General features: G+C 36.8%; 5 protein-coding genes across 16 annotated transcripts; 4 read left to right on the forward strand and 1 right to left on the reverse strand.

Annotated features, from left to right (window-relative positions):
• The first annotated feature begins 1,939 nt into the window (after nucleotides 1-1,939).
• LOC117622056 (K(+) efflux antiporter 6) lies at nucleotides 1,940-8,440 on the forward strand. Of its 10 annotated transcripts, none has more exons than XM_034352575.1 (20): nucleotides 1,941-2,322; nucleotides 2,608-2,651; nucleotides 2,964-3,022; nucleotides 3,140-3,227; nucleotides 3,309-3,370; nucleotides 3,464-3,539; nucleotides 3,667-3,741; nucleotides 4,196-4,267; nucleotides 4,364-4,447; nucleotides 4,742-4,810; nucleotides 4,943-5,020; nucleotides 5,143-5,231; nucleotides 5,442-5,538; nucleotides 5,617-5,670; nucleotides 6,207-6,302; nucleotides 6,903-7,091; nucleotides 7,179-7,256; nucleotides 7,535-7,579; nucleotides 7,728-7,817; nucleotides 7,941-8,440. In XM_034352575.1, exons 1-20 carry the CDS (start codon nucleotides 2,076-2,078, stop codon nucleotides 8,022-8,024), a joined length of 1,776 nt encoding a protein of 591 aa, XP_034208466.1. In that variant the 5' UTR covers nucleotides 1,941-2,075; the 3' UTR covers nucleotides 8,025-8,440. The 10 variants fall into 10 exon arrangements, with proteins under 10 accessions (XP_034208501.1, XP_034208535.1, XP_034208466.1 ...); XM_034352584.1 differs by having other exon boundaries at nucleotides 3,149-3,227; XM_034352610.1 differs by lacking the exon at nucleotides 5,617-5,670 and having other exon boundaries at nucleotides 1,940-2,322; nucleotides 3,149-3,227.
• Nucleotides 8,441-9,181: 741 nt separating this feature from the next.
• LOC117618332 (transcription factor MYBS3-like) lies at nucleotides 9,182-10,640 on the reverse strand. Its single transcript, XM_034347926.1, has 4 exons — nucleotides 10,289-10,640; nucleotides 9,731-9,866; nucleotides 9,450-9,453; nucleotides 9,182-9,343 (listed from the first exon to the last, which is right to left on the reverse strand). The coding sequence occupies exons 1-4, from the start codon at nucleotides 10,638-10,640 to the stop codon at nucleotides 9,182-9,184; spliced, it is 654 nt and encodes a 217-aa protein (XP_034203817.1).
• A 4,392-nt stretch (nucleotides 10,641-15,032) lies between these two features.
• Nucleotides 15,033-15,888, forward strand: LOC117615103 (abscisic acid receptor PYL2). Its single transcript, XM_034344107.1, has one exon. The coding sequence runs from the start codon at nucleotides 15,151-15,153 to the stop codon at nucleotides 15,748-15,750; it is 600 nt and encodes a 199-aa protein (XP_034199998.1). The 5' UTR covers nucleotides 15,033-15,150; the 3' UTR covers nucleotides 15,751-15,888.
• Nucleotides 15,889-18,417: 2,529 nt separating this feature from the next.
• Nucleotides 18,418-22,571, forward strand: LOC117616301 (homeobox protein ATH1). 3 transcript variants are annotated; one of them, XM_034345560.1, is made up of 5 exons: nucleotides 18,418-19,598; nucleotides 19,910-21,196; nucleotides 21,497-21,843; nucleotides 21,994-22,054; nucleotides 22,171-22,571. In XM_034345560.1, exons 2-5 carry the CDS (start codon nucleotides 20,066-20,068, stop codon nucleotides 22,339-22,341), a joined length of 1,710 nt encoding a protein of 569 aa, XP_034201451.1. In that variant the 5' UTR covers nucleotides 18,418-19,598; nucleotides 19,910-20,065; the 3' UTR covers nucleotides 22,342-22,571. The 3 variants fall into 3 exon arrangements, with proteins under 3 accessions (XP_034201451.1, XP_034201453.1, XP_034201452.1); XM_034345562.1 differs by having other exon boundaries at nucleotides 20,241-21,196; XM_034345561.1 differs by having other exon boundaries at nucleotides 19,569-19,583.
• Nucleotides 22,572-22,681: 110 nt separating this feature from the next.
• LOC117616303 (inorganic pyrophosphatase 2-like) lies at nucleotides 22,682-24,222 on the forward strand. The gene is made up of 4 exons (XM_034345563.1): nucleotides 22,682-23,020; nucleotides 23,158-23,279; nucleotides 23,375-23,576; nucleotides 23,679-24,222. Exons 1-4 carry the CDS (start codon nucleotides 22,883-22,885, stop codon nucleotides 24,066-24,068), a joined length of 852 nt encoding a protein of 283 aa, XP_034201454.1. The 5' UTR covers nucleotides 22,682-22,882; the 3' UTR covers nucleotides 24,069-24,222.
• Nucleotides 24,223-24,490: the final 268 nt, after the last annotated feature.

A 24,490-nucleotide genomic window follows, 5' to 3' on the forward strand; every position in this document is an offset into this window, starting at 1 on the left:
CAAATAAAACTAAGTCCTCACTTGAGGATCATATATATGGGCCTTATTATAGAACAACTCTGAACTCGTGATACTTTGGGTATTTGTACTGATATGTATCAACCTTCTTTATCATAAGAAATACCGCAACAACCGGGTAACAAGAGTGCCCTTGATTGCCATTTTCTAATGCTTAGTGGCAGAGACTAGCCTGAAATATTCTTTTTGTATACGGTGACATTGTCAAAGTATTAAATTTGAGATTATTATGAATTCATTGCCGTACAAAACAAGTAATTATTTTAATGGTTCTTTTCTTCCCACTTTATGGGCATCATGCTATATTGCTGGCTTTTACCGCCTATGTCGTTGATTGCAATTGTTTGTAGCTTCTTTCGTTGGGAAAGTTTTCAATACCGTACGTGGTATAGACAAAAAAAAAAAAATATATATATATATATATATATATGAGGCTTTTTATGGCCCTTCCTCTCTGTCAAGTAATAGTGATTTTGGCTGCAAGTTGGCGTCAAGCTCAAGTCCATTTCAACTCTAACATAAAAGAATTTATTTTGGCGTGTTAGCAAACATGGTCATTATCTTGTGACAAATGGCCAAAGGCAATAATGCACAACAACATTAATTTGGATTGGAGAGGTGCACGACATATTTACACTTCCAATTATGACATTATTCTTTTTTTAATATTTGTGATCCAGTGAAATAATGTCTACCACCATGATAAGTAATTTCTCCAATTGAGCAAACACAACTTTTTTCCATTCCAAACAATTATTCAATCATAATTCTATTTATGATCAATAATTTGATTAGTAATGTTACGAATTGTCACTCAAGAACAATTTGCATGGATTGCTAGTTGACACGCTTGTGTGAGTGGTTGTTTGTCGTTGATGAAAGTGAGTTATATGATCTCTCAACGAATAACAACTAGCATAACTCGAAACTTAACAAACCTTAATGGTAATTCTCTAAATCCCAAATCACATGCATTAATTTTGGACAACACCAATTATAACTCTCATAAGGGTAATTCTAATCTACATAAATGGTGATTCGAACTTGAATGCAATGAGCGGTCATATTGCCTTCATCAATTGGCTTAACCCAAATATGTAATAATTTGATTAGTTTGGAATCCCCAAAAAAAAAAAAAGAATTTTTATATAAAATTCAATATTCCTTGAAGTTAATACTTGCACACGCTTGCGTAGGTGAATTCTACAATATATCAACGGCTAATAACTATTTCACCAATTCGCATCCAATCCAAAATAAATTGGATTATGATTTTTCCAATTGAAACCAATTGTATTAGAGGTTTAAATCCAATATGATCCGATCCAATTGCTATAGGATTGGATTGGATTGGATGCTCGGTTTTCATAATTAAAAAAATATAATAATAAAATATGAAACATTTATCGTCAAGTTTAATATAATCAAACATTTTAATAGACATAAATGTAAAATATAATAAAATGTTAGAGAATTATAAACATCACTCTATCAAATTACTTAAAACGTTTATATCTTTCTTAATAAAAATTACCTAATGAGCAAAATAAGCATGAAATTAGATTGGATCCTCACAAGCAAATCCGTCATCCGATCAAATCCAATCATGTCAATTTTAGAAATTAGAGATTCAATCCAATTCGCCAAATCATCTAAACCGACTAAAATTGAATTAAATTAATCAATTTAGACGGATTGAATTGGATCTTACACACCCCTATCTTAAAAGAAACCATAACGGTAATTCTCAAAGTTCCTAATCAAATTCATTAATTTTGGTCACCGCCGGCATTATAAATTCATAAAGCATCCCAGATTACAGTTTCCACCGACGACGGAATCCCACACATTTGTTTAATTAATCTGAAGATTTATGAGTCTTTGACTCTAAGTTGACCACACCGCCCTAACTCTGGTTAGTTCCCACTCTCTCTCTCTCTCTCTCTCTCTCTCCCCCTCTCCTCTCTCTCTCTGCTCTCTCTACCAATTGCGATTTCTCGTTCTTGAAACTCGACCCTCTGCGAGCAGTTTTATCCTTCGCAGCTGCCATTTCTGCAATGTTGAGAAGAAGCTCGTCCTCCTCGCATGGCCTCTTCACTATTTTGATCCCTACGCTGCTCCTTCTCAGCTCAGATTTGCTTTTTTCACTGTCGTTCGCTGAGCCGCTCACTGAATCAGATCCCCTCCTCAACGCTAACGCCACCGAGTCCAATGTCTCCCTCTCCAAGCCAAAAGAAGGCAGCTTCGCTGACATGATCGATAAAGCTCTCGAGAACGAGTTCAAAGAAAATGATCAGAACGAAGGTTTGTAACTTCGTAGATCCGATGTTCCTCCTCTTTCTCTGCATTTGGGTTCAATTAGGGTTTTAGGTTGAAGACCAAAAAGAAAAGAGAGGAAAATTTCGAGGATCTTTGGTTTTCTTTTTGGCTAAGAAGAAAAGGCAAGAAAATTGGTCATGGGAAGATTACTTCTTGAAGAATCTATAAGATCACGTTAAGTTGTTAAAATACGGTTATTATAGTCAACTAATACATGTTCTTAAATTTTAACTTTGTTTATTGTTTTCCTTTGCTTGCTCGCACTTGCAGCTACTGATCCTGGAAGCTTTAACAACAGCGTAGCCGGCCAGCAGGTTGGTGTCAAGCTAATTTATCTAACATTTCTATACAGTGAATGGGCTACAGCCATAGAGAGTCATTACATCAAGATCTGATTTTCTTGAATTCAGTTTATAAAATATTTTGAAATCCTTTCTCCAAACACCTTCTTATTGCAATTTATGCTTTTCTAATATTTTGATGCATTCGTAATTCATTCTCAAATTTGATATGGTTGTAAACTTTTGCTACACTTGACCTTTTACCCATCTTTCAAATCCATAAAGAATCTGTTTCAGTTCGAAGGTCTGCTAAATCACAACTTTATCTCTCTTTGTGTGGATCAGGCAGTTCTGGAGACAGTTGCTAGAGTGAAGTCGAAGAAAAATGAGACAAAAGAGGAAAAGTACGCTTCTTTTAACTTACACTTTTCATGTATCCTTGTCACCATTAGAATAATGAGCTTCACTGTATAGCAGCCATCTTCATTATTTAAAGCCCGCTTCTCACTACTCTGTTGTAGCTTAAATAGGTCGTTTCAACTGCACGATGTATTTAATCTGGATAATGATAATAGAGGAGAAGATACACCAACGCTAATAGATCGAAAGGTAAGACTGCTTCTTTGATACTGCTGCAGGTATTTATCTTCATGGTTATAAATTTAAAATTTTTTTTATAAATTTTTTTAGGACAATGTCTTCATAATATCAAATTTCAAATCAAAATATCCAGTGCTGCAACTAGACTTAAGGTAAACTTGCTGGCTCATTACAGTTTTGTTAAGTTCATTGGTCCTCACTTGATAGAAATGCTGATTTGAACTTTTCTACTTATTGCATTGTAGATTAATATCAGATCTGGTGGTCGTTATTGTATCTGCAACCTGTGGTGGCATTGCCTTTGCTTGTGCTGGACAACCGGTCTGATACATACATTCATACATACATACTCGTATACATATATTTCCAAGCTCAATAGAGAAAATATATAATTCTATGATCTTACTAAGTGTTCGTATTCTGCCTCCTTGATACTAAAACATTACAGGTTATTAGTGGATATTTGCTAGCTGGATCTGTTATTGGGCCTGGAGGGTTCAACTTCGTCAGTGAAATGGTTCAAGTATGTTTTACCCTACAAATTTACTATTTGCAAGAAGATTCTCTGGCAAATTTCTCTAGAGCCCTTTTGTTACAGTGGTTCCTAAGCTATTATTTTGTACTCTTAGGGTTTTGGTCAGATGATCTCGTAGCACCTATCAAGATGGGTATGAAACTACAGGAAAAATATTGTAATTCATACTCATTCTTGAAAAGAAGAAACAGAACTGCCATTCATTTTAGCTAATCCTATCACTGCTAAGGCTTAGACTTTTTTCACTTGTAGTCTTGTAGTATCCAATAAAAAAATTTCGGTAAGGCACTTTTGCCTCTTTTATGATTAATAAATGAAATGAAACAATTACTTTATGTTAGAGATAGATCTTCTTTTTGCTGAAATTTATTTGTTAATGTTTCTTCTTACATAAGATAGTTTTGTGTCTTACATCCATCTTTGCTCTGGTTTATGTGTGCAGGTTGAAACTGTGGCTCAGTTTGGGGTAATTTTTCTTCTTTTTGCTTTGGGCTTGGAGTTCTCCACAACAAAGGTAGACTTCTCTCTCTCTCTCTCTCTCTCTCTCTGCAGTTTTGATGCGCTTATAACTGAGCTAAATTAGTCAAACTTCATCCCTACATAATTTTAGCTTCGAGTTGTTCGAGCGGTTGCTGTTCCAGGAGGCCTGCTGCAAATCTTCCTATTTATGTGCCTGTGTGGTATTACAGCCTCAGTATGTCTACTAATTTTCCAGAGAACTTACTTTAAAGTTGGTGCTTGCTTATACCTATTTTACATGTGAAAACTACCTCCAACTTAAGCTCCTAATTCTTGGCATTCTCATTCTTTCTATGCTCAATTCTTTAAGTCATATGTAATTCATTTTCTATATCTGGTATTTAGAAGCTTGCAGTTCTGATAAATTTTCTTGACATGGATTTTGAAGCTAAATATTCTGTTAATATAGACTGTGTTATACATGTTTCTCATTCTCAATGCTGCAGTTCTGATTGGATGCTGTTTGCAGTTATGTGGTGGTAAAGTTTCCGAAGGGATATTCGTTGGTGTGTTCCTTTCTATGTCTTCAACAGCAGTGGTAAATTAACTTAAACATGTCTCGTGAATGCCCAAATACACACAGATTTGCATCCACATTCACACTCTTAGTTATCAACTTTGTTGGATGCGTAGTTTTCACAAGGTTTTTTTTTTTTTTTGGTGGTTCTAGGTGTTGAAATTTTTGATGGAGAAAAACTCTACTAATGCCCTTCATGGCCAAGTTACCATTGGCACCCTTATTCTGCAGGTTTGTTGGTTTTATATACATATACTTGTGGACTTCAATTTCCTTTGTGAATGCCGAATTACTGCTTTTTGCACTGATTTATCACTCTTCTAAGTATGTGTAGAGAAGATTTTGCTTTTCAGGATTGTGCAGTGGGTTTGCTGTTTGCTTTGCTTCCAGTTCTAGGTGGGACTTCGGGTATTCTTCAAGGAGTGATATCTATGGCTAAGTTGTGAGTTGTTCATGTTTTCTTTTAATTGTCTTTGTTCTTCCCTCATGGAACAGTCTTGTATCATATGTGTGGTATTTCATGTGTTGACCTTGAGGTTTTGAAGTCAAGATATTTATAATGTTTCTTGTTATATTTTTTATAAAATGACTCAATCAGTGACAAATCCATCTATTAGTTTTAAGTTTATAACATCTTTCTATCTTGAACCAGGATGGTGACGTTGATTACATTTTTGGCTGTTCTATCTATATCATCTCGTACTTGTGTTCCTTGGCTACTTAAGCTGATGATAAGCTTATCTTCACAGGTACCATTTTCTTAAATTTGTTATAGAAAATTGCTGGATGTATTTGTATTTTCTGTAATTAAAATTTCATCTTTGCAGACCAATGAACTCTACCAATTGGCATCAGTTGCATTCTGCTTACTTGTTGCCTGGGTATGTTTTCCTTCCTGCTTTATTTGTCCTTACTTCATGTTGGCAAGCTTCACATTACTCTTCTCTTATATTCTAAAGAATCATTTTCCTTCATGTTGCTTCCAATATATTTGCTGGTTGTTTTCCATTTTGGCATAAGTCCTTTTTTAATGTGTTAGGAGAATTACATACGGTGTTTCACTTAAGCCTATCTATGAATGGACATTCGCCTTGACTACTCACAAAATCCAGTAGCAAGTTGGGTTGATTGGTGACCTAAGAATAGTTTTGGCTACAAATTTATACTGTGTTGATTATATTTCAAAGATATAGCCTTGTTATGTGAAAGATTAATTTTGCTTTGCCTATATGTCCTATTACGCCTTATGAGTCGTGTTTATAAGTTCTGTCCGTTACAGTATATGCATAGACCCTCAGCATCTGGTCAGTAGGGTACTGTGCACCTTATGAGTTTCTCGAAATGATGTAAGATAATTGTGCTTGAATTCCCTGACACTAGTCGTGACACTTTAGTCTAATTGTTTTTACAATTTCAGTGTAGTGATAAGCTGGGACTAAGTCTAGAACTGGGTTCCTTTGCTGCGGGAGTGATGATATCAACAACTGATCTTGCTCAACATACGCTAGAACAAGTAAGGCTATACTCCATGCCATATTCATGCAGATGATCTTCTTTGGATGTATTCCTTAATTCTATAGCTCAAGAATGCATGCAACCAACCATAAATAGAAGAAGTGGTTTATTTTACTTTCTTTGTTATGTTGGTTATCTTCTGTCAAAGACCTTTCTTTGGCTAGGGAGAGAGCACTGTTGTGTTTATGGTATCCATCATTATACGGAAGGGAAAAGGTTATCTATCAGGATTTTATTGGTGGGCTTAATTGAATTGGGTCCTTACACCAGCTGAGGTGTTTCATTGAACAATATTAGTGAAAGTATTTCGCTCACTGCATAATGTGGGTTTGGATTCCCTTGGATCGATTAAGGCTCTGTACCATCTACTAGAAAGTGAATGGTGAGCTTAGTGCAGACATGTAAGAAATGTAGGTTTCTAGCCTTCTAATGTACCAATACCCTGTAATTTGGTAAAGAATGCAACTTGCAGTAAGTGTCACAATCATTATATGTATTGGTTTTCTCGTTCTTATGTGGATGATAAATTGTTGCTCATAATGTTGAAGCTCCCGATAGTAACTTTTTATAGCAGCACTGAACTTTTCCGTATTTGCAGATTGAACCCATCCGCAACCTTTTTGCTGCTCTTTTCCTTGCCAGCATTGGGATGCTGATCCATGTTCAATTTCTCTGGAATCATGTTGATATATTACTAGCGTCTGTTATCTTAGTTATCATCATAAAAACAATTATTATCACCATGGTTGTCAAGGGATTTGGTTACAACAACAAAACCTCATTTCTTGTGAGTTTGATTTGAATGTCACATTGTCATATTACTTATTCTAGTAATTCAGTTGTTGACAGTTCTCGGATTCTTGTATTTGTTTAGGTCGGAATTTCTCTGGCACAGATAGGCGAATTTGCTTTTGTGCTTCTAAGTCGTGCCTCTAATCTCCATCTAGTTGAGGTTAGTGCTACTATTGTTTTTTTTTTTTTTTTCCTTTTTGATGATGATATATACTTAAAGTTAAAAATTCACTTGCTGAGGAAATTTCTGGTTTCATACCCGAGTAACCTGATTCTTTTTGGGGTCAAACCTGAGTAACCTGATTGACGCCATTGTAAATAGTTAATGACCACAGTACATTAGTATGTCTGTGTTCTCTGGATCTTATAAACCTCCAACTTGTAGAACAATGTGACTACAATTATGAGCTAGTGAGCTAAAACTTTGACAATTTTCAGGGGAAATTATATCTCCTGCTTCTTGGGACCACAGCCCTTAGTCTGGTATGAAAATTATCTCCTTCTGTTTTATGATGTGCTTCTTTAGTCCATTATTGATGTGGTTGCATTTTATTTTTCATTGATAAAGAAAAAAGTGTAGATATGATTTTTGTAATAATTTCCTGCCTACATTTTCTGAAATTTATTGCAGGTGACCACTCCTTTTCTATTCAAGCTAATCCCTGGTTTAGTGCATCTTGGTGTGCTTTTAAGGTGGTTCCCTCCGGACGGGGCTGTTGAGGTATTGACATTTTAAAATTCATTTTCAGAACTGGTTTAATAGAACTTGATTGAAAGTTGAAGTTTCTGCGCTTTTATTCCCAGCTTAATCTTCACTTATCTTACATATGTTTGTTGACTTCAGATTGGGTTTAAAGGAGATAACCTTCGCACAGATAGTGGTAAACAGCGCGTTATTTTGATGGTCCGAGAATCACATGATTCGTGATCTCTGTATAGAGGAAACTGTAAAGGCAATCTCCGTTTTACCCAACATGTTTTGCTCCAGCCACATTTGGGGAGTGGGTGCTTGTGGAGTTGATAAGAGAATTGAACTGTTTTCTTCACTTCTCATACAAATCTACTCTGGAGTAATTTTCTGTTTCACATTACCGGCCTAATCAACCGCTCAAATTGAGCTTCAGTAATGGAAGAACAGGAAAGAGACTATCTAACTGCTGAAAGAAGTTAACATGCTTTACGTATAACATTCATTCTTTGCCACAGTGATTTATTCTTTTGGAGTTGTAACATAATTTTGCGTCTTGTAATTTGAACTGAAATTTGTAGTTCATATGTTTCTTTTTGTCCGGGAAGTGTAGAATTTTGGATATTTCAAGTAATGTCTATATCATACCTCCTCCATGTCTTTTTCTCTTTCAGATACGCTTAATTGTAAAGATTCACAGTTCAATGGATTTGTTTTTCCTTGTGGAAGTTTTAACTGTCATAGATACCAAACCGCGATGTATCACTGATGTGTGCTATAGGAACACGGGGGCCAACACAACCCGGAACAGGTGATTTTTCTCCTGTGGCACTGTGAACCCCGGTATATAAGCCAAGGTAATAGTTGGAACCAAAACTCATGGGCATGGATCCCAATCCTTCCAGTGGACATGAGGAGAGATTTTAGGATAAAATTTATTATTCCGACTCTGTTTGTTTCTTCTTCTTCTTATGTCACAATCAATCAATAAAAGAACACAAAGTGGTCATGCTGACAATGAGAACAAAATCAAAGGAGGTCCCCTGTGACTGTCCACTTTGTCAAGCATGGGCATGGCCAGTATAATTAATTAATTTAAAGGAAAAATTAGGGCGCCATCCTTCGCCACCAATGTTTTTGCAATTACTTCTAAACCAATTACCTAGATTAATTTATTATAATTAGTTCATTAGTAGATGGCATGTCACATGTACTTCGCTAATAAGGTTAAAAAATGTGATGTTCCTAACATTATTGTTTCCGATATAAAGCCACAAAGTTACATCTGACACATGAAATTAAACAAACATTAATGTCCTAGAAATACTATTCCACTAGCACTAGCAGTGGCTGTAAATCTTCCGATCCGTGTCATGTACTAGCTAGCTAGATAATGCTTAACATATAGATATAGGTGCAATTAGAAGGGCTCTAGGGATGGGTTTAGTCTGTTGATCCAACGGTATCAGAGCTGCAAGCTTAAGTTCTAAATCAGTTGCTGCGGTTAGAAGAGGAGCTGCAGGCTCTGCTGCTAAAGTTGATGAGAAGACAGCTGACAGCTGTCAAACCCATACCCATATGGAATAATAGCACTCGAAGCTTCAATATTATTAGGTCTAAAAATGTTTGGTTTGTTCATCAGTTGAACTGAGAGTTCATCTTTACCAACCTGCATGCAGCAAAGAAAAAAAATATTAAATTAAACTAAATAATTAACTGAACATGAATAAAAATAGACGCAAACATGAGCATAGCCAAGTTAGCTTAAGCGAATGAACTCCCTCATTTGGCACGTGAGTTTAAATCCCCTCCCCATAATTTAGAAGATTATATTAAAGTATAATATTTATTGTATAAAAAAAAAGATATATTAATTGAAATTAATTACATAAAAAAGGTTGGGACGGCGTCGTTTCTTGTTGAGGGTGTTTAATCTCAGAAAATACTTCTGAGCATGACTGGCGACTTGGGTTGGAGTTCTTGTGGTGACAAAATGCCGAGAGATGCCCTTCCAGTCGCCCTTACCGAGCTTTTCTAGCCCCATCACAAACACTCGGTGCTCTTCCTCACTCCAAGCCACACCTACATATTATTATTAAATATTAATCATCACCACCAACTCATCATCAAATCAAACCACAAAAAAATTATGAAATTAGTAAATTGGCAATTCTAATCAAGTTTGTTTTGATCATTAATTCTTATACTATGATAAAGCTAGTTTGCTGGTTTACAAGTATTCGAAAAGTTTTAAGGTGTTAATGTGGGCCAACTATATTGTTGCATCAACTTCATATATTCCTTCCTCAGACTATTAGTCATGTGAAGTACCTTCTGATGCATCAATCATCACTTTCAAGCAAAGTTGACAGAAAGAGAAACCCAGTAATTAACGATTAAAATGAGTGTTTATGCAATGGTACCGTTTTTGTTCGAGAGAGAGAGAGAGAGAGAGAGAGAGAGAGAGAGAGAGAGAGAGAGAGAGCAGGACAAGAAGAACTGACCCTTGTTATTATTTTCTTGGGGTAATGCTGTGAGGCCATCAGAGGGATAGCCATTTGACATTTTCTCAGAATTTAAGTCGATCAAGGCTCTGCTTTGAAGGCGTGAAGATGTAGAAGAGGAGGGTGCTGTTGGAGAAGAAGCTGCGACAGATGGCAAGCAGTGGACCATGCTCGGAGGACATCTCTTAATTATTATATTCTTCTTCTTCCTGGAAATTAGAGAATTAGTTGAGGAAGAAGAAGAAGAAGATAGGTCAAGAACTTGGACCCCAAAGAGCCTAAGGCCACCACCTCCACCTCCACCTCTCTGCCGCCGCTGCCTGACACCGCAAGTCCTTGAATTGTGACCCATGTTCCCACATTGTGAGCATTTCCTGCCCATCTCCCTCGCTCTCTCAGATAAAAATGATATGGTATCTATCGTGCAGCGCTTGGTATTGTTATATGTAGTCAACCTCAACCAACCCTTTTTTTTGGGTTGGGAATTTGATGATATGAGATTATGAGTAGTACTAGTAGAGAGAAGGGTGGGCCCACAACAAAATCAATGCTTGTGTTGTGTGTAATAAACTTTAGCTATCAATGCCTGTTGCTTGTGTTGTCTCCAGTCTCTGAATGGAGGAGGAGGAGGAGGAAGAAGAAGCATGCATGAATCCATATGCATGTAGGGCCCTTCCCACTGAAGTTGTCCGATATATAAAGGGAAATTAAAGGCCACCTTCTTATTAATCAGTGATATGATATTATCACGTTATGAATTTTACGTGTTATATTATAAATGAACGATAATTTATAAATAAGTTTAAAAAGAAAAAAAAAAGAAAAAAGACTGAATCATCAATGAAGTGAGTAGCTAGGGTGCCTCCAACTTAGCAGACAACCAAATGTAAATGGTTTTCATCGTACCCTGCTCTTTCTGATTTGGTTGAAAACCAACCGACCTAGTTCATCAATTCTTTCTTTCCAAAGTGTTCTTCTTCAGCATATTCATAATGTAGGATTATGTTCTGTTCAAGCCCATGTCCATAACATTATGTTCTGTTCAAGCCCAACCAGGATAAGGTCCTCGGACTCAGAAGCTTGGTGGAATAAAGAGTTCCGTTTGTTTATTATTTGTTTTTCTCAAGCTATATTGGAGGAAGGAGGGACTGAACCTAAAACTTCGGATGCAAAGATAAATACTTTTAACCACTTAAATTAAAAAGAAGTCATTGCTTCAAAAGACTACATAATTGGATTAAAATCTAAACAAATTTAATTTCCTTTTGCCATTTTGAGTGACGAAAAGCATGGTCTTTTACAATTCTTGAGCTCAATCTTGTGCATGCTGTCGGGGCTTTTTCGTTCCTACAGCTACAGATGGGCCTGAGCTGCTGTAAAGTGCAAATGGGTGGAATTGCCCCATGTATCTGAGTTCAAGAATCAGACCCCAATAGTGCTTCGAAAGGTTCGTGGAGCCTTAGGAAACACTTTGGTCTCATTCACCAACAAAACCAACAGTTGCTTACAAGTAAATATTTGGCTTGGCTTGAGGAGTTTGTGGCATGGAATCTAAGCATTCATGAGTTTAGCATTAAAAAAAGAGAGGGATGTAATTTCCTAGGGGAAACAAGGGTTCAAAGTAAGGGATGAATTTTGAGATGATTTGTTGAAGGGAGAGAGAGAAATGAAGGTGGAAAAATGGGTGGTTTGAGCAAATTTCTGGTAGCTTAAAGAAAGATTTGTCAGGCTCTGGAGTGGCTTGCCAGAAGAGAAATAGGGGAATATGCCTCAAAATTGAAGGGTTCCAGGGATGAGAGGTGATGCTTGCTCTCTCTCTCTGACTATGTGCTGGAGACTTTTAGATATTTTCTAAGTCACTTGAGCCATTCCCTAAGGTAATGGGCTAGTTTACTAAGGGGATGAGCCAACCTTCTAAAATGATGGACTCTTTTTACTAAGGTTATGGGCTAATTTTCTAAGGTAATGAGCTACCTTTTTTTCTCTTTCATGCTTACCCACATATTTGGGCTCAAGAAATTGGCTCGAGTTTTGGGGCTTCCAAGCAGCCCAAAACTTCCACTTCTTGACTCATTAATGGGCCTTATGAATGCTCGTAACCATCCATACCACAACCCACTCAGTAAGCCCCTGACATTTACGTAGCTTGGGCCCATTTAAGCTTGTAGCGTGGCTAAGTGCAAAATAATGATTTTCCGCTTGGCATTACATGTCGATTGACGTGTTCGTGCTCGAATTTTATCGCTTTTGTAAAGAGCTATGATGTTTGATGGAAAAATTAGCATGGGTTCATGAAACCAATGTATGTGACGGATTACATATTTATTTGGCATGACACGTGGATTATAACTCGTGCAAGCGTGTATGACGAACTTTTGAGTGCCCAATACATTTGGACTATGAATATATTTAGGTCCACCTTTGAATTTTTTGAGCCTCAACACATGCATTATTATATTGTTTTTGTCAAATGGAAGTCAAGTATTAATATTTTGGGATTGAAGTGAAGACAGACTTTAAAGCAACCTAACATTATATATATATATACTTTGAAAACAATATTTGCCATACATTTCCGCATACAGCCATATATTGTTGGATATGCATAATGCATGCAGAGGCAGAGCTGTATGTTATCTGTTTCTTTTCCTTTCTTTTTTCCTCAACTTTGTGTGAAACCAAAACCAAAACCCTCAGATAAGCATGAATGCATGCCCATTATATATATATATATATATATATATATATGTATATATATATATATATTCATATCTTCCTTCCTAAACCATGGTTCGAAATTCACTCAAATTCGAAATCATTTAATTATATAATAAAGTGATCGCAACTAGGTGTTTCTATGATTTATAATTCTTTGCAAAGATGATAGTTGAACGGACAATTAGAAACTAAAAATAAAAATGGTATATGCAAATTGCAATGCAGATAAAATATATTTATTAAAAGAATATGTCAATTTCCTTACCAGTTTGTTTGCTGTGCTTTTAGAATAAAATCAAGAACCACACGACTGCATCATAACTACCACTACCACACAACAAGCCCAAACCATAAAGCATAAAGTGTTCAATCTACTCTCCGTCATCAATTGCAACCAACAACACCACATTAACTAGTTCTTTGGTATTTATTAATTATTGGACAAGTTTTAACTTCTCAATCAATAATTCACCAAAAAATAAAATTTGCAATTTTCATCTGCAATACTTTTTTTTTAAAAAGACATTTCTTATTAGATGAGAGAAACGATAGCATATTAAAAAATTCACACGCACTACACGAATGCTAAAACTCGAAGTCATTAAACTATTATATTATACTAGGTCATTTGCATCTACAATACTCTTTTTCAAATTATTATTTTTTTGATAACAAAAGGGCAACCAATTACTGAAATTTAATATAAAAAAATGACTGATATTTTTCATATTGACAAATTTATGCTTTTTTTTGGGGCTAAAATAAAATTATACCAACTTTGAAAAAAAAAAATTAAAAAAAGTTGAGAGTTTAGATATCACGCGTGAGTTTGTTAGAGTTGTCACATGATCCACGAATGTCCAGCTTGTCCTTTTCAACGATTGCGACTACTCCTTCCTTTCCCTCCAATTTTACAGTCGTTGTCCTCTTTCCCCATTTTACTCTCTGTACCCCTGCCTTTTTCCCATATTTACATGCATGTCGTCCCTCCTCCTCTCCTCCCAAAACTTATCAACATTTCAATCTTGATGATCTCACGGCTAACCAATTTTTCTCAACACAATCAATGCACGCATCAATCTAATAAACCCACTTTTTACGGGACGATATTCTATTTTAATGTAATTTATTTATTTATTTATTTTAAAAAATACGGTTTTCTATTTTAATTTAATTTATAAATTTATTTATTTTAAAAAATACGGCATGCATGCGTGCATTAATTCAAAAAAGTACTAATAATTTTCCCTAATCATGAATTGCAAATTAATTATGGGTCGGTGGACATGTTTGGGATTTAAAAGTTAGGCATCTTATGCTGCCTTTTGGTAGATACTATAGATTTCGGATTTTCTCTTTCTCTTTAAAAAAAAAAATATGTATATATATTTAACAACCAATGCCTCAAGCTATATATATACATAAATAAAGTTATATTTTTTCTCGAAACTTATGATTAATTTATTAACTATATAAAAAAGATGCGGTCAACTTGAATCAGAGTAATCATCACTCCCCAACTTGTATATATTATTCTAATCACTATGATTAAAAGAAAATCCTTTCACGAAAGCACAACCTCATGTTCATTCATATGGTATCGACCTTTTTTTTGTGACTTCCAAATTTGGGCAGTGGCCCTTTTGTCCCATTCCCCACAAGATGAATAAAGCCAAAGAAGGATTGAGCTAAAGCAAGATATTTCCTAATATAGTTGTTGTGATAGGGTCCACCCCAATAATTATCTAAATTTGGAAGTAAACACTGATTTAAGCAAAACATAAGCACATCATAGACCCCGCTTGCCACTTAATTAATCGAATATAATAACAACTGTAAAAATGAATTATATAGGTTGGTGAAGTCAGTGTATTCGCTCATTTTACACCGGAATTCAATCTTGCTTCCTATTATAATAAATAAATAAAATATGTTACAAGGGCATATCTGTCCTAAAACAAAAACAACCCCAAGCATAAATGCACCCCTCATGTGTTCATATGATGGTTCACTTAGTCTTTTACTTTTAGTGTTCATTCATTTCTTCTCTTCTCCTCCTCCCTCCTCCCTCCTCCCTCCTTCTCCTTCTTCTTGCATGCTCTAATTAATTGTTTGGTTTTCTCACACGTGTGAGCACAAAAGCCATGGATGCTAGCCAAGCTCCACCATATGGCCTAACCCAAGAGGAGTTTGCAGAGGTAGAGAGCCTCATCAAAACCTACCACAAACTCGAGCCGTCGCCAAACACATGCACGTCGCTAATAGCACAGAAAATCGACGCCCCGGCCAGCCACGTCTGGCCTCTGGTTCGAAGCTTCGACAACCCGCAAAAATACAAGCACTTCATCAAAAGCTGCAACATGAAAGGTGACGGCGGCGTCGGGAGCATAAGGGAGGTGACGGTGGTTTCGGGGCTTCCGGCCTCCACGAGCACCGAGAGGCTCGAGATTTTGGACGACGAGAAGCACATAATAAGCTTTAGGGTTGTGGGAGGCGAACACAGGCTGAACAATTACAGGTCGGTTACTTCGGTTACTGAGTTCGTTGATGGCAGAGACGGGGTGAGTGATCAGGTGTACTCGATTGTATTGGAGTCTTATATTGTGGACATACCAGAAGGCAACACTGGGGAAGATACGAAGATGTTTGTGGACACTGTGATCAAGTTGAACCTGCAGAAGCTTGGGGTGGTGGCTATGAATTCTGCGCACGGCATTGGAGGACAGGAAATTGAAGAATCTTGAGTTGACACACCAGATTATGTTTTTAGTTTTTTTCTTTTTTTGGTTCTTTTTTTCAACTTTTAGTGGTTAGCATTGTTGTTTGTTGTTCCCTCCTTTGATTTTCTTTTCTTTTTTTGGGTTTTTTATTCACTTGGTACAGTTGGGATTTGATTAATTAATGTACTTTTTTTTTTTTTAGTTTGGTTGGGTCATTGGGGTGGATTATATTGTTATGGGGATATTATTTTTATATCTTATCATTTTTCTCTTCAATAAATTAAAAAAGCAAAGGCACTTTGTTAGTTGGTTTCAATTCAATGTATTAGTTTATAGCAAATTTTTATTATTTTGTAGGGATCGACCGCCCCCCTCTTCAAAACTTGAACCCTACCATCTGGAAATTTGTTCATAATCAAATTGGAGTGTGTTGCGAGGTTATATCCTATGCCGGAGAAGTTGAAAATTTGTTTTGCATTACGTAAGATCTTTCGTATTTTCTTCACTCATTACTCATCCATTTTTAATTAGAAATTAAATTAGATTATACAAGTGTTCGGACGTCACCCAATATATAATTGCTTCATATTGAATACAAGGCGCATATTTTTCTAAGCAGCTTTCGTGCACTTAAATATAAAAGTACGGCTATGAGCTTAAATCCGGATAAAAATATTGATAGATTTCTGCCTTGTATTTGTGCACGATTGAAGAAAAAGAGAGAGAGATTTTTAGGGAAGGGGCAGATAGTTGGTGCATAATTTGGTCCAGTGTTTTTTCGTGTGGCTTAAATGTCAAACCTGAATTCAACGGCAAGGACAGCAAAAGGAAAAGGAGAAAAAATTAGTGTGACTTGTGATCAAGCCTTGAGGGACATGTGACCAGGAAGAAAGAAGCCTCTGCCTCGTCTGTCACTTTAGTGAAGCAGCCAATTGTGGCCACTTATATTTCATTTACATTAATCTCAATTAATTAAACCACTAATTAAGTGTTGTGTGGTGTAGTTTAAACAAAGCTGGTAAATGTAGTGATCATAAAACGAACTTATTTCACTTTTGATTTAACAATCATTTTCTGCACACGTCAGTTGGCTAAGGCAGCGAGGCAGCTCTTACATACACCCAATTTCCGATTCTTCTTTAGGGATGACAATTTTCCCCGCAAGTAAGAGTCTTTGCGGGGATTCGACCCTAATGGGTTAGGTATGAGGGACCAAAAACGGGTATGGGGAATTTTTTAGGTATGGTGTTTGGGGAGAGGTGAGGATGATATTTTAATCCCGAACCCGAACCCTCTCCGTTTAGAATATATATATATATTATTTTATTTTATTTTATTTTATTTTTGATGAGGTATATAAATATATATTATAGTATATATAAGTATGCTATTAAAGTGATTGTACCGACTAAGTTTTATATTTTATATTATTATATTATGTACTTATATAATTTATATAAATCTTAAGCCATAATACTTATTTATTTAGTTAACTTCCAATACATATATAAACATTCTCATATTGTCTTGTAAGTAAGTATTATTTATATTCATTATCTTGCTTTAGTACATTTTTTTTTTTCTTCAACAAAGTAGTTATATATTGGTTTTTTTTTCCCTAATGGGGCGGGTCAGGGAACCCATTCCCCAACGAAGGTGGGAATATTGGAGGTGTGAAGGCGAGGATGGGGAAAAAAAACTTAACGGAGATGGAGATGGGAATGACATACCGAGCCCCGATTTGACCCATTGCCATCCCTATCTTTCTCCTCATAAATTTAGTAATTTAAACTATCACTTCGCTTGTATTTTTATTATTTTTAAAAACACTAATTAAATGGAATACAGATTTGTGGGTCATCTAATCTATTTGGGTTCTGCATGATTTGTAGGCCCTTTTGTTCAGGCTTAGGCCTATAAGCTACTTGAAGCTGATCTTGGGCCTGGCCCAATGCTGGTCTTTCTTCCATAGTTGAATCTGGAAGGCAGGGCAGCTAAGTTTACAAATGGCAGTGTAGGTAAGCCGTAGGAAGAAGACATGGGTTTTTCCAATTTCCAGTCGTTGATTATTTGAGTGTATTTACTTTCTAGCCAAATCATGTACTGGCACATGGAGATGGGCAGCAAAATCTCAGAGCAGGTTGCATGTACTGTCACATCAGGAAGCAGAGCAGCTTCATGTATTTGCTTCTAATTTTTTTAAATATATATATATATAAAATAAATTTTTTTAAAAAGCATTATTTGTTTGTATTAAATTCATGATCCAAGAATTCAAAACAATATCAGTTAAGTGTGAGAGAGAGGGCCACTCCTTCATCATTATGGAATCTCATCTCACCAGTTTGGCAGATTCTCATCATTACTTGTTAGATTTTAAAAGCCTATTTGATAGTAATTATGTGATCCTAACCTATTAGAATTAGGGCATAGGATTGGTTTGATCCATGCAAAGAGAAACTATGCCAAAAGAAAGTCAGTAGGTGGGTGGGTTTGTAATTGCTCATAAATTCATGAAGATTTGCCAAGTAGATTTTCTCATCAGATTTTGGGTTTGCTTGCATCAGCATTGTCTACAAAAGTACACTGCTGGAACAGTGCATTGGCTCTCTCTCTCTCTCTCTCTCTCTCTCTCTCTTTTCACCTATCAATTTGCCTTTTAAGCCATTAGTTGTTGGATTCTGAAGAGAAAGTTTGAGAGCCTCTTGCTACATTTACTCTTGTTTCTCGTCAGGTTAAGCTGGCTTGGTGTCCAAAATAGCTAAAAAGCAAAGGCCTTTTTACTATATTTTGCATATCTGAAAAATGGGGCTGAGGGGACCTGGCAAGAACAGTGGCTTGAACAGAGAGAATCCAGATATTTTGATTGTGATGATTGCAGAGAAGCAGATAATGAGAGGTGGTGAGGAGGACAAAAGAGATCAGAATGAGAGGGAAAGAGATGGGCCCTCTAAAGCCTGCAGAGGAAATAATGCACCATGTAGTAATGTGTGTGCTTGTATTTCCCTCTCTTTCTTTCTCTTTCTATCTCTACTATGTGTGTTTGCTCTTTGTGTTGTGTGGCTCTTCTTACTCTCTCTATCTTAATTAATGGGTCCATTTCATAATTTCATACACATTCAAGCTCCACCTCTGTGATAAAAGCATTTTACCACTCTGTGATAAAAGCTTTTCCTTTGTTTGTATTTCTCTTTGGCTTTTTGACTCACTCACTCACTCTTTCTTTTATTGGGTTCTCTGATATGGGGTGTCCTTTATTTTTCAGACCCATTTATGTTTCATGCTTTTTTCAAATCTTGTGGCTTTAGCTAGAGAAAGAAAGAGAGATAAACTCTCTGAAAAAAACTTGATGGGTCCTGATTCCTGAAACTCTGAATCTCAGTTTCTTGGGTTTTGGTTTTCTTGAAAAAAATTCCCACTTTTCTGTTCATTCAAACAAAAAACTTCACCTTTTGTGTTGCCTTTTTCATTTCTTGTGATTTGAGAAAGGTGGGGGGAAGGATGCATGAGACCTTATAATTAGCTTTTTCTCCTTGTTCTTTTTGTTAAAGAAGGAACAAAGTTATTTTTCATTGTACTCCCCGTAAGGCTTTAAGGATAAAGTAAACGAATCATATCTTGTGAACTTTCACTGAATTGGCTTGTTCTGAGTTCCAAGGGAAGTATACATATATTGTTGTCAATCACCATTCCATCTTTCATCATTATAAATCTAAGGGGTCTGATTTGGCAAATCCCATGAATCTATTTGAAGATTTATAACAACATTGTTTTGCCTTAGGGAAGGTTTGTTCCTAGAAAGGCCTGCATTCTCATTGAGATTGTTTGCTGGTGGGTGATAGCTCCGCTCCTCCTCTGTAAGTAGGTGGCAGGTTGGTCTCTTTCACCTCTTTCACGGTTTTGTTAAATGTCTGTGTTTGATTTAAAACACTTTCAATTGATTAATCTAGAGAAATTCCATAACAACACCTTGACTTGCATGTACCTAATTTGTTAAGTGGTTCCATGGTATTTATTTTATGGAGTTGATGACAGTCTGCATCTATCCTGTTTTGCCCAACTGTTTCCATGGTAGCTAAAACACAGACTGCACCTAAAAACTGTGTGCGGTTTTGTTTTACTTCCCTCTTTGTTGCCTTTGAAATGTTGTTTATGTTTTAACTTTATTTTGAAACTTTTCCAGGCTAAGATCGATCTGTATTGGTCGTCAGTTCATCTTATCAGAAGGAGTGGCCTGATATTATATTCATCTCCCCTGCTTTTTGTTAAACTAAATTTCCTAGAGTGTCAAAAGCTGCTGTTTATGCTCAATGCTAACTGATATTTGTTGTCTCGTTTTATGATGGACAATCAAATGTATAATGCCCCTACGGACTTGACCGCCCGAAATTCGGTTGTCATGGATGGGATTGTACCACATACAACGATGAACTCACTTGTTCAATCCTATTCATTTGATCTTAATCACCAAAACCATGGCATGGCCTTAGTTCCAATGCTTTCATCCTTTCCAGGAGAACCTGTCATGCATTCTCATTCTGAGTTTAATGGCACAAACGGTGCCGGCATTGTTGAATCAAATCCATTTGTTTCATCCCAAAGAAGGCATAATGTGAGAGACTCCTCATTCATCAGTTCAAGTTTCGCTGATAATACTGTGTTCCAAGCAACGCCTCATTCTGCTGCTTCACTTGCTACCCTTTTGGCTGCAAGGGGTAGTCTTCAAGAAAATCTCAACAACTTAGCAATTTCAGGAACTCCGGTCAGTTCTTCAGAAGCTTACGCTTCAAATGACTGCTCTAACAACTCTAATTCTCTGTTTGCAACCTCTGTGAATTGTGGATATGATGAAATACTTGGTAGTATAAGTAGTCAGTGGGAGATCAACAAGTACGCAGCTCCTTCGGAACTTGGTGAGAGAACTTCAGTAAGAACAGGGCTTCAACCATATTCACCCACAGGAAATCTGGATCCAAATGGATGGTTATCATCAAATGGTGAAAATGCAATGACATATCATTCTTACAGTTCCTGTAAATTCAGCAACGAGCTCGCTCTAACTCTTGCCACATCCAGCCCTGCTATCATCGGTGGGGTGGATATCCGAAATCAGTGTTCAGACGTTGGTTCTTCTGGGATGGCTCACCCTTCTTTGAATCAAACAAGGTTTGGCTCATCAGAGCAAAATTCTTGCAACAGTGAGGAGCTTTCTCTAAGTTTTGGTTCTTGCAAACCTCCTCAACTATCCCAAGTAATATGTGGATCAAGATATCTTCATGTGGTTCAGGAAATACTTTTTGACATTGCAAGCTACTCACTAGAAAATCTAGACCAGTCGAGTTTTTCATCTGCGAGGATCTTGTCTGAGAACGCTGACAGCGATAGTAGATTTGAGGTGCATAAGGAGACTGCATTGCAAAAACAGGAAATCAAAACAAAGAAATCCAAATTGCTGACCCTATTACAAATGGTACGTCAGTTCTTTTGTATTATTAATTAGTCTAGAGTTATCTGTTCTGGTTCTGATTCTAACTGAGATGTCAAGTGCATTTAGATATTGGAAGTCGTGTAGACAAACTGGATTAAAATTTGACATTTGGTAAAATTAAAGTTTCTTAATAGACGAAAGGTGTAGAAATGTTTCATTTTACACCTCAATAACCTTGTTGCCTGTTCTAACATATTTGTTTGCACATGTGGTGGACTTGGAAATAGTTTTTGGGCACTGTAAGAGATTGATAAGATTGATATTGTTCTTCTGTGGATGCAGCTTGATGACTGCTACAACCAATGTGTAGATGAGATTCATACAGTTGTATCAGCGTTTCATGCTGCTACTGAGACGGATCCCCATATACATGCTCGTTTTGCCCTTCAAACAATCTCTGTACTGTACAAAAATCTGAGGGAAAGGATTAGCACCCATTTCCTTTCAATGACTGCAAACTCGGACCCTGCATCCCCCAGTGAGAGTGAAAGGTCTTTTGAAATCCACAAGCAGTTGGCTCTGCAGCATCTAAAAAAGAAAGAACATCAAATATGGAGACCCCAGAGAGGCTTGCCTGAAAGATCAGTCTCAGTTTTACGTGCATGGATGTTTCAAAACTTCCTTCATCCGTGAGCTTCTCACTTAAATGTCTTGCGCTTGTGCTTGATTGAGTATTCGGCATCGTGATGAGCTCAAACAATGCAATATATATTTTGCTGAAATGAAGTGTTTGTAAGTGGAGATATCCTAGAATGTCTTATCCATTTGATTGATTTCAGGTACCCTAAAGATGCAGAGAAGCATGTCCTTGCAGTGAAAAGTGGATTGACAAGAAACCAGGTATATTTGATCTCCGATTTTATTACATCCCCAACTTTTGGTTTTTATTTCCTTTTGTTTGGCATTTGAATCCTCAGCTTCTAAGAATTCATTCTCTATAAAATTGTCCATGCCAGGTATCCAACTGGTTCATCAACGCCCGTGTCCGGCTATGGAAACCGATGATTGAGGAAATGTACTCGGAGATGAACAGACGAAAGACTCGTCAAAGTGACAACACTGAGAGAAACAATAGAAGCCACCACCACAACATAAGTATTAACCATCACAAATTTGGTGTGAACTGAAGGTTTTTGAAAGGGTACATAGCGAATGGAAAATGGGGCATATTCCACAACATTAATGCTACAAGTGTATATAGTTGTGGAAATTATTCAGGAGTAGGTTTCAGTGACCATGCCCATTGCCCTTGCCCACAAGAATGTTTTGCAAGCAATAGTAGAATCGTTGTGGAAAAAAATGGCTAGAAAATTATTTATTTTGGAACTTTTTCGTAATGAAAACCGAAAGGTTTACACGCATGATTTAGTTTAATCCTTAATTTAAATTACGGTTCATGCATGCTAAATAGTGTTTGGGATTTGGACGTGGGAGTTTATAGTTCACGCAGGACACAACATTGTCCACTAAGTATATGCATGCGTACCCTCCTCCCTTTATGTCCCAAAGTCAGGGACTCAGTGCTTGCTAAGCTGTAAGCAATTTGCTAAAGCAACCCCTATAAAAACAGATTAAGGCTTAAGCCTACTCTGTCACTTGATTTACACGCGCTACTTCTACTCTCTCTTTGATACTTTTGAACTACCTAGTGGTGGTGGTGCCGGAGCAATGGCCGAGCTGGTTGTTGTTTTTGACTTTGACAAGACGATCATTGACTGGGATAGCGACAACTGGGTTGTGGAGGAGTTGGGTGTCAAAGACTTGTTCACTCAGCTCCTCCCTACCATGCCTTGGAACTCTCTTATGGTTTGTTTCAGTTGGTTTTCTTTATTATCAACAATTGTCAGTGTTTACAAGATTTTAACTCGGTACTTTTAAAATGAAGATTGAGTGACACCAAACCAAAGGATCATTTAACTGTTGAATTGGGTGTGTAACTTCAGGATAGAATGATGAGGGAGCTTCATTCTCGTGGAAAGACAATTGAGGACATTGCAGAATGTCTAAAGAAGATTCCACTGCATCCCAACATTGCCTCTGCAATCAAATCAGCCCATGCTTTTGGGTAATTTCCTTTCCTTATAAACATACTACGAATTGACAAAACAGAACAAATTATGCTATAATTGTTATGAAAAATTCTAATTGTAACACATGCAGGTGTGATCTGAGGGTGTTAAGTGCTGCAAATGAATTTTTCATAGACACAATATTGAAGCATCATGGGCTAATGGATTGTTTCTCAGAAATCAACACCAACCCAAGCATTATTGATGAACAGGGCAGGCTTAGAATCTTTCCCTACCATGATTTCCACTCATCTTCTCATGGCTGTACCATTTGCCCTCCCAGCATGTGCAAGGTGATTAAACTAAACTAATTGCATACATTTAAGTATCCCAAATCAAAATCACAAGTTTAATTACATTGGTTTAGTATGTTTGTGGGGTTTCTTTTGTTACAGGGTCTAATAATGGAAAAGATCCAAGCTTCTGTTGCAGCAGATGGGAAGAAACATAAACAGTTCATCTACGTTGGGGATGGAGCTCCTGATTTTTGCGCAGGTTTGAAGCTTGAAGAAGGAGATTTTCTGATGCCAAGGAGGGATTTTCCTATCTGGGACTTAATTTCTGCCAATCCATTGTTTACCAAGGCAAAAATTTACGAATGGAATGAGTGTGATGAGCTTGGGGCTGTCTTGCTCAACACAGTTAATGCATTCTTCACTGAAAACAAGTCGAGATCAACTGATCAATTGGTTCCAGTTGACTGTAAGTCTCAAAACAGTTCGACCTGTCTCACTGCCCATGAAGCCTTTCAAAATGCTCTCCCAGTTCCACTTCCTCGCCAGTAGTTAAGATTTAAGAACGACTTCATGTTGAGGTAGCTTAATGTTGTATTCTAAGTCCTTATAGTTAATCCAAGTGGCGACGATGCGTGGACAAATAAGTTAGAATTAAGTTAGGTTTAAGGTTTGATTACCTTCTATTGTACCGCAGAAAATTGTTGTATTATGTTATTTTGTCTTCATGCAAAAGTTACGTTTTATGGTGATTTACTTATCAGATTGTCCAAAGACATAAAATATTATATTGTCGAATTGTAAATATGGGCCGTTGATCATGTTTCGACATGTAGGAAAGATGATGAGCAAAAAATTGTTCATATTTGATGACAAGCTTTGCAATTAGCCAATCTTATCATGCAGGCCATGACAGAATCCACCAAGTCCACCTTGAGGGCATGCATAGTGATTCATGGAACCATATTTTGTTT

This window comes from Prunus dulcis, chromosome 1 (assembly GCF_902201215.1).
Source record: "Prunus dulcis chromosome 1, ALMONDv2, whole genome shotgun sequence".
NCBI lineage: Eukaryota > Viridiplantae > Streptophyta > Magnoliopsida > Rosales > Rosaceae > Prunus > Prunus dulcis.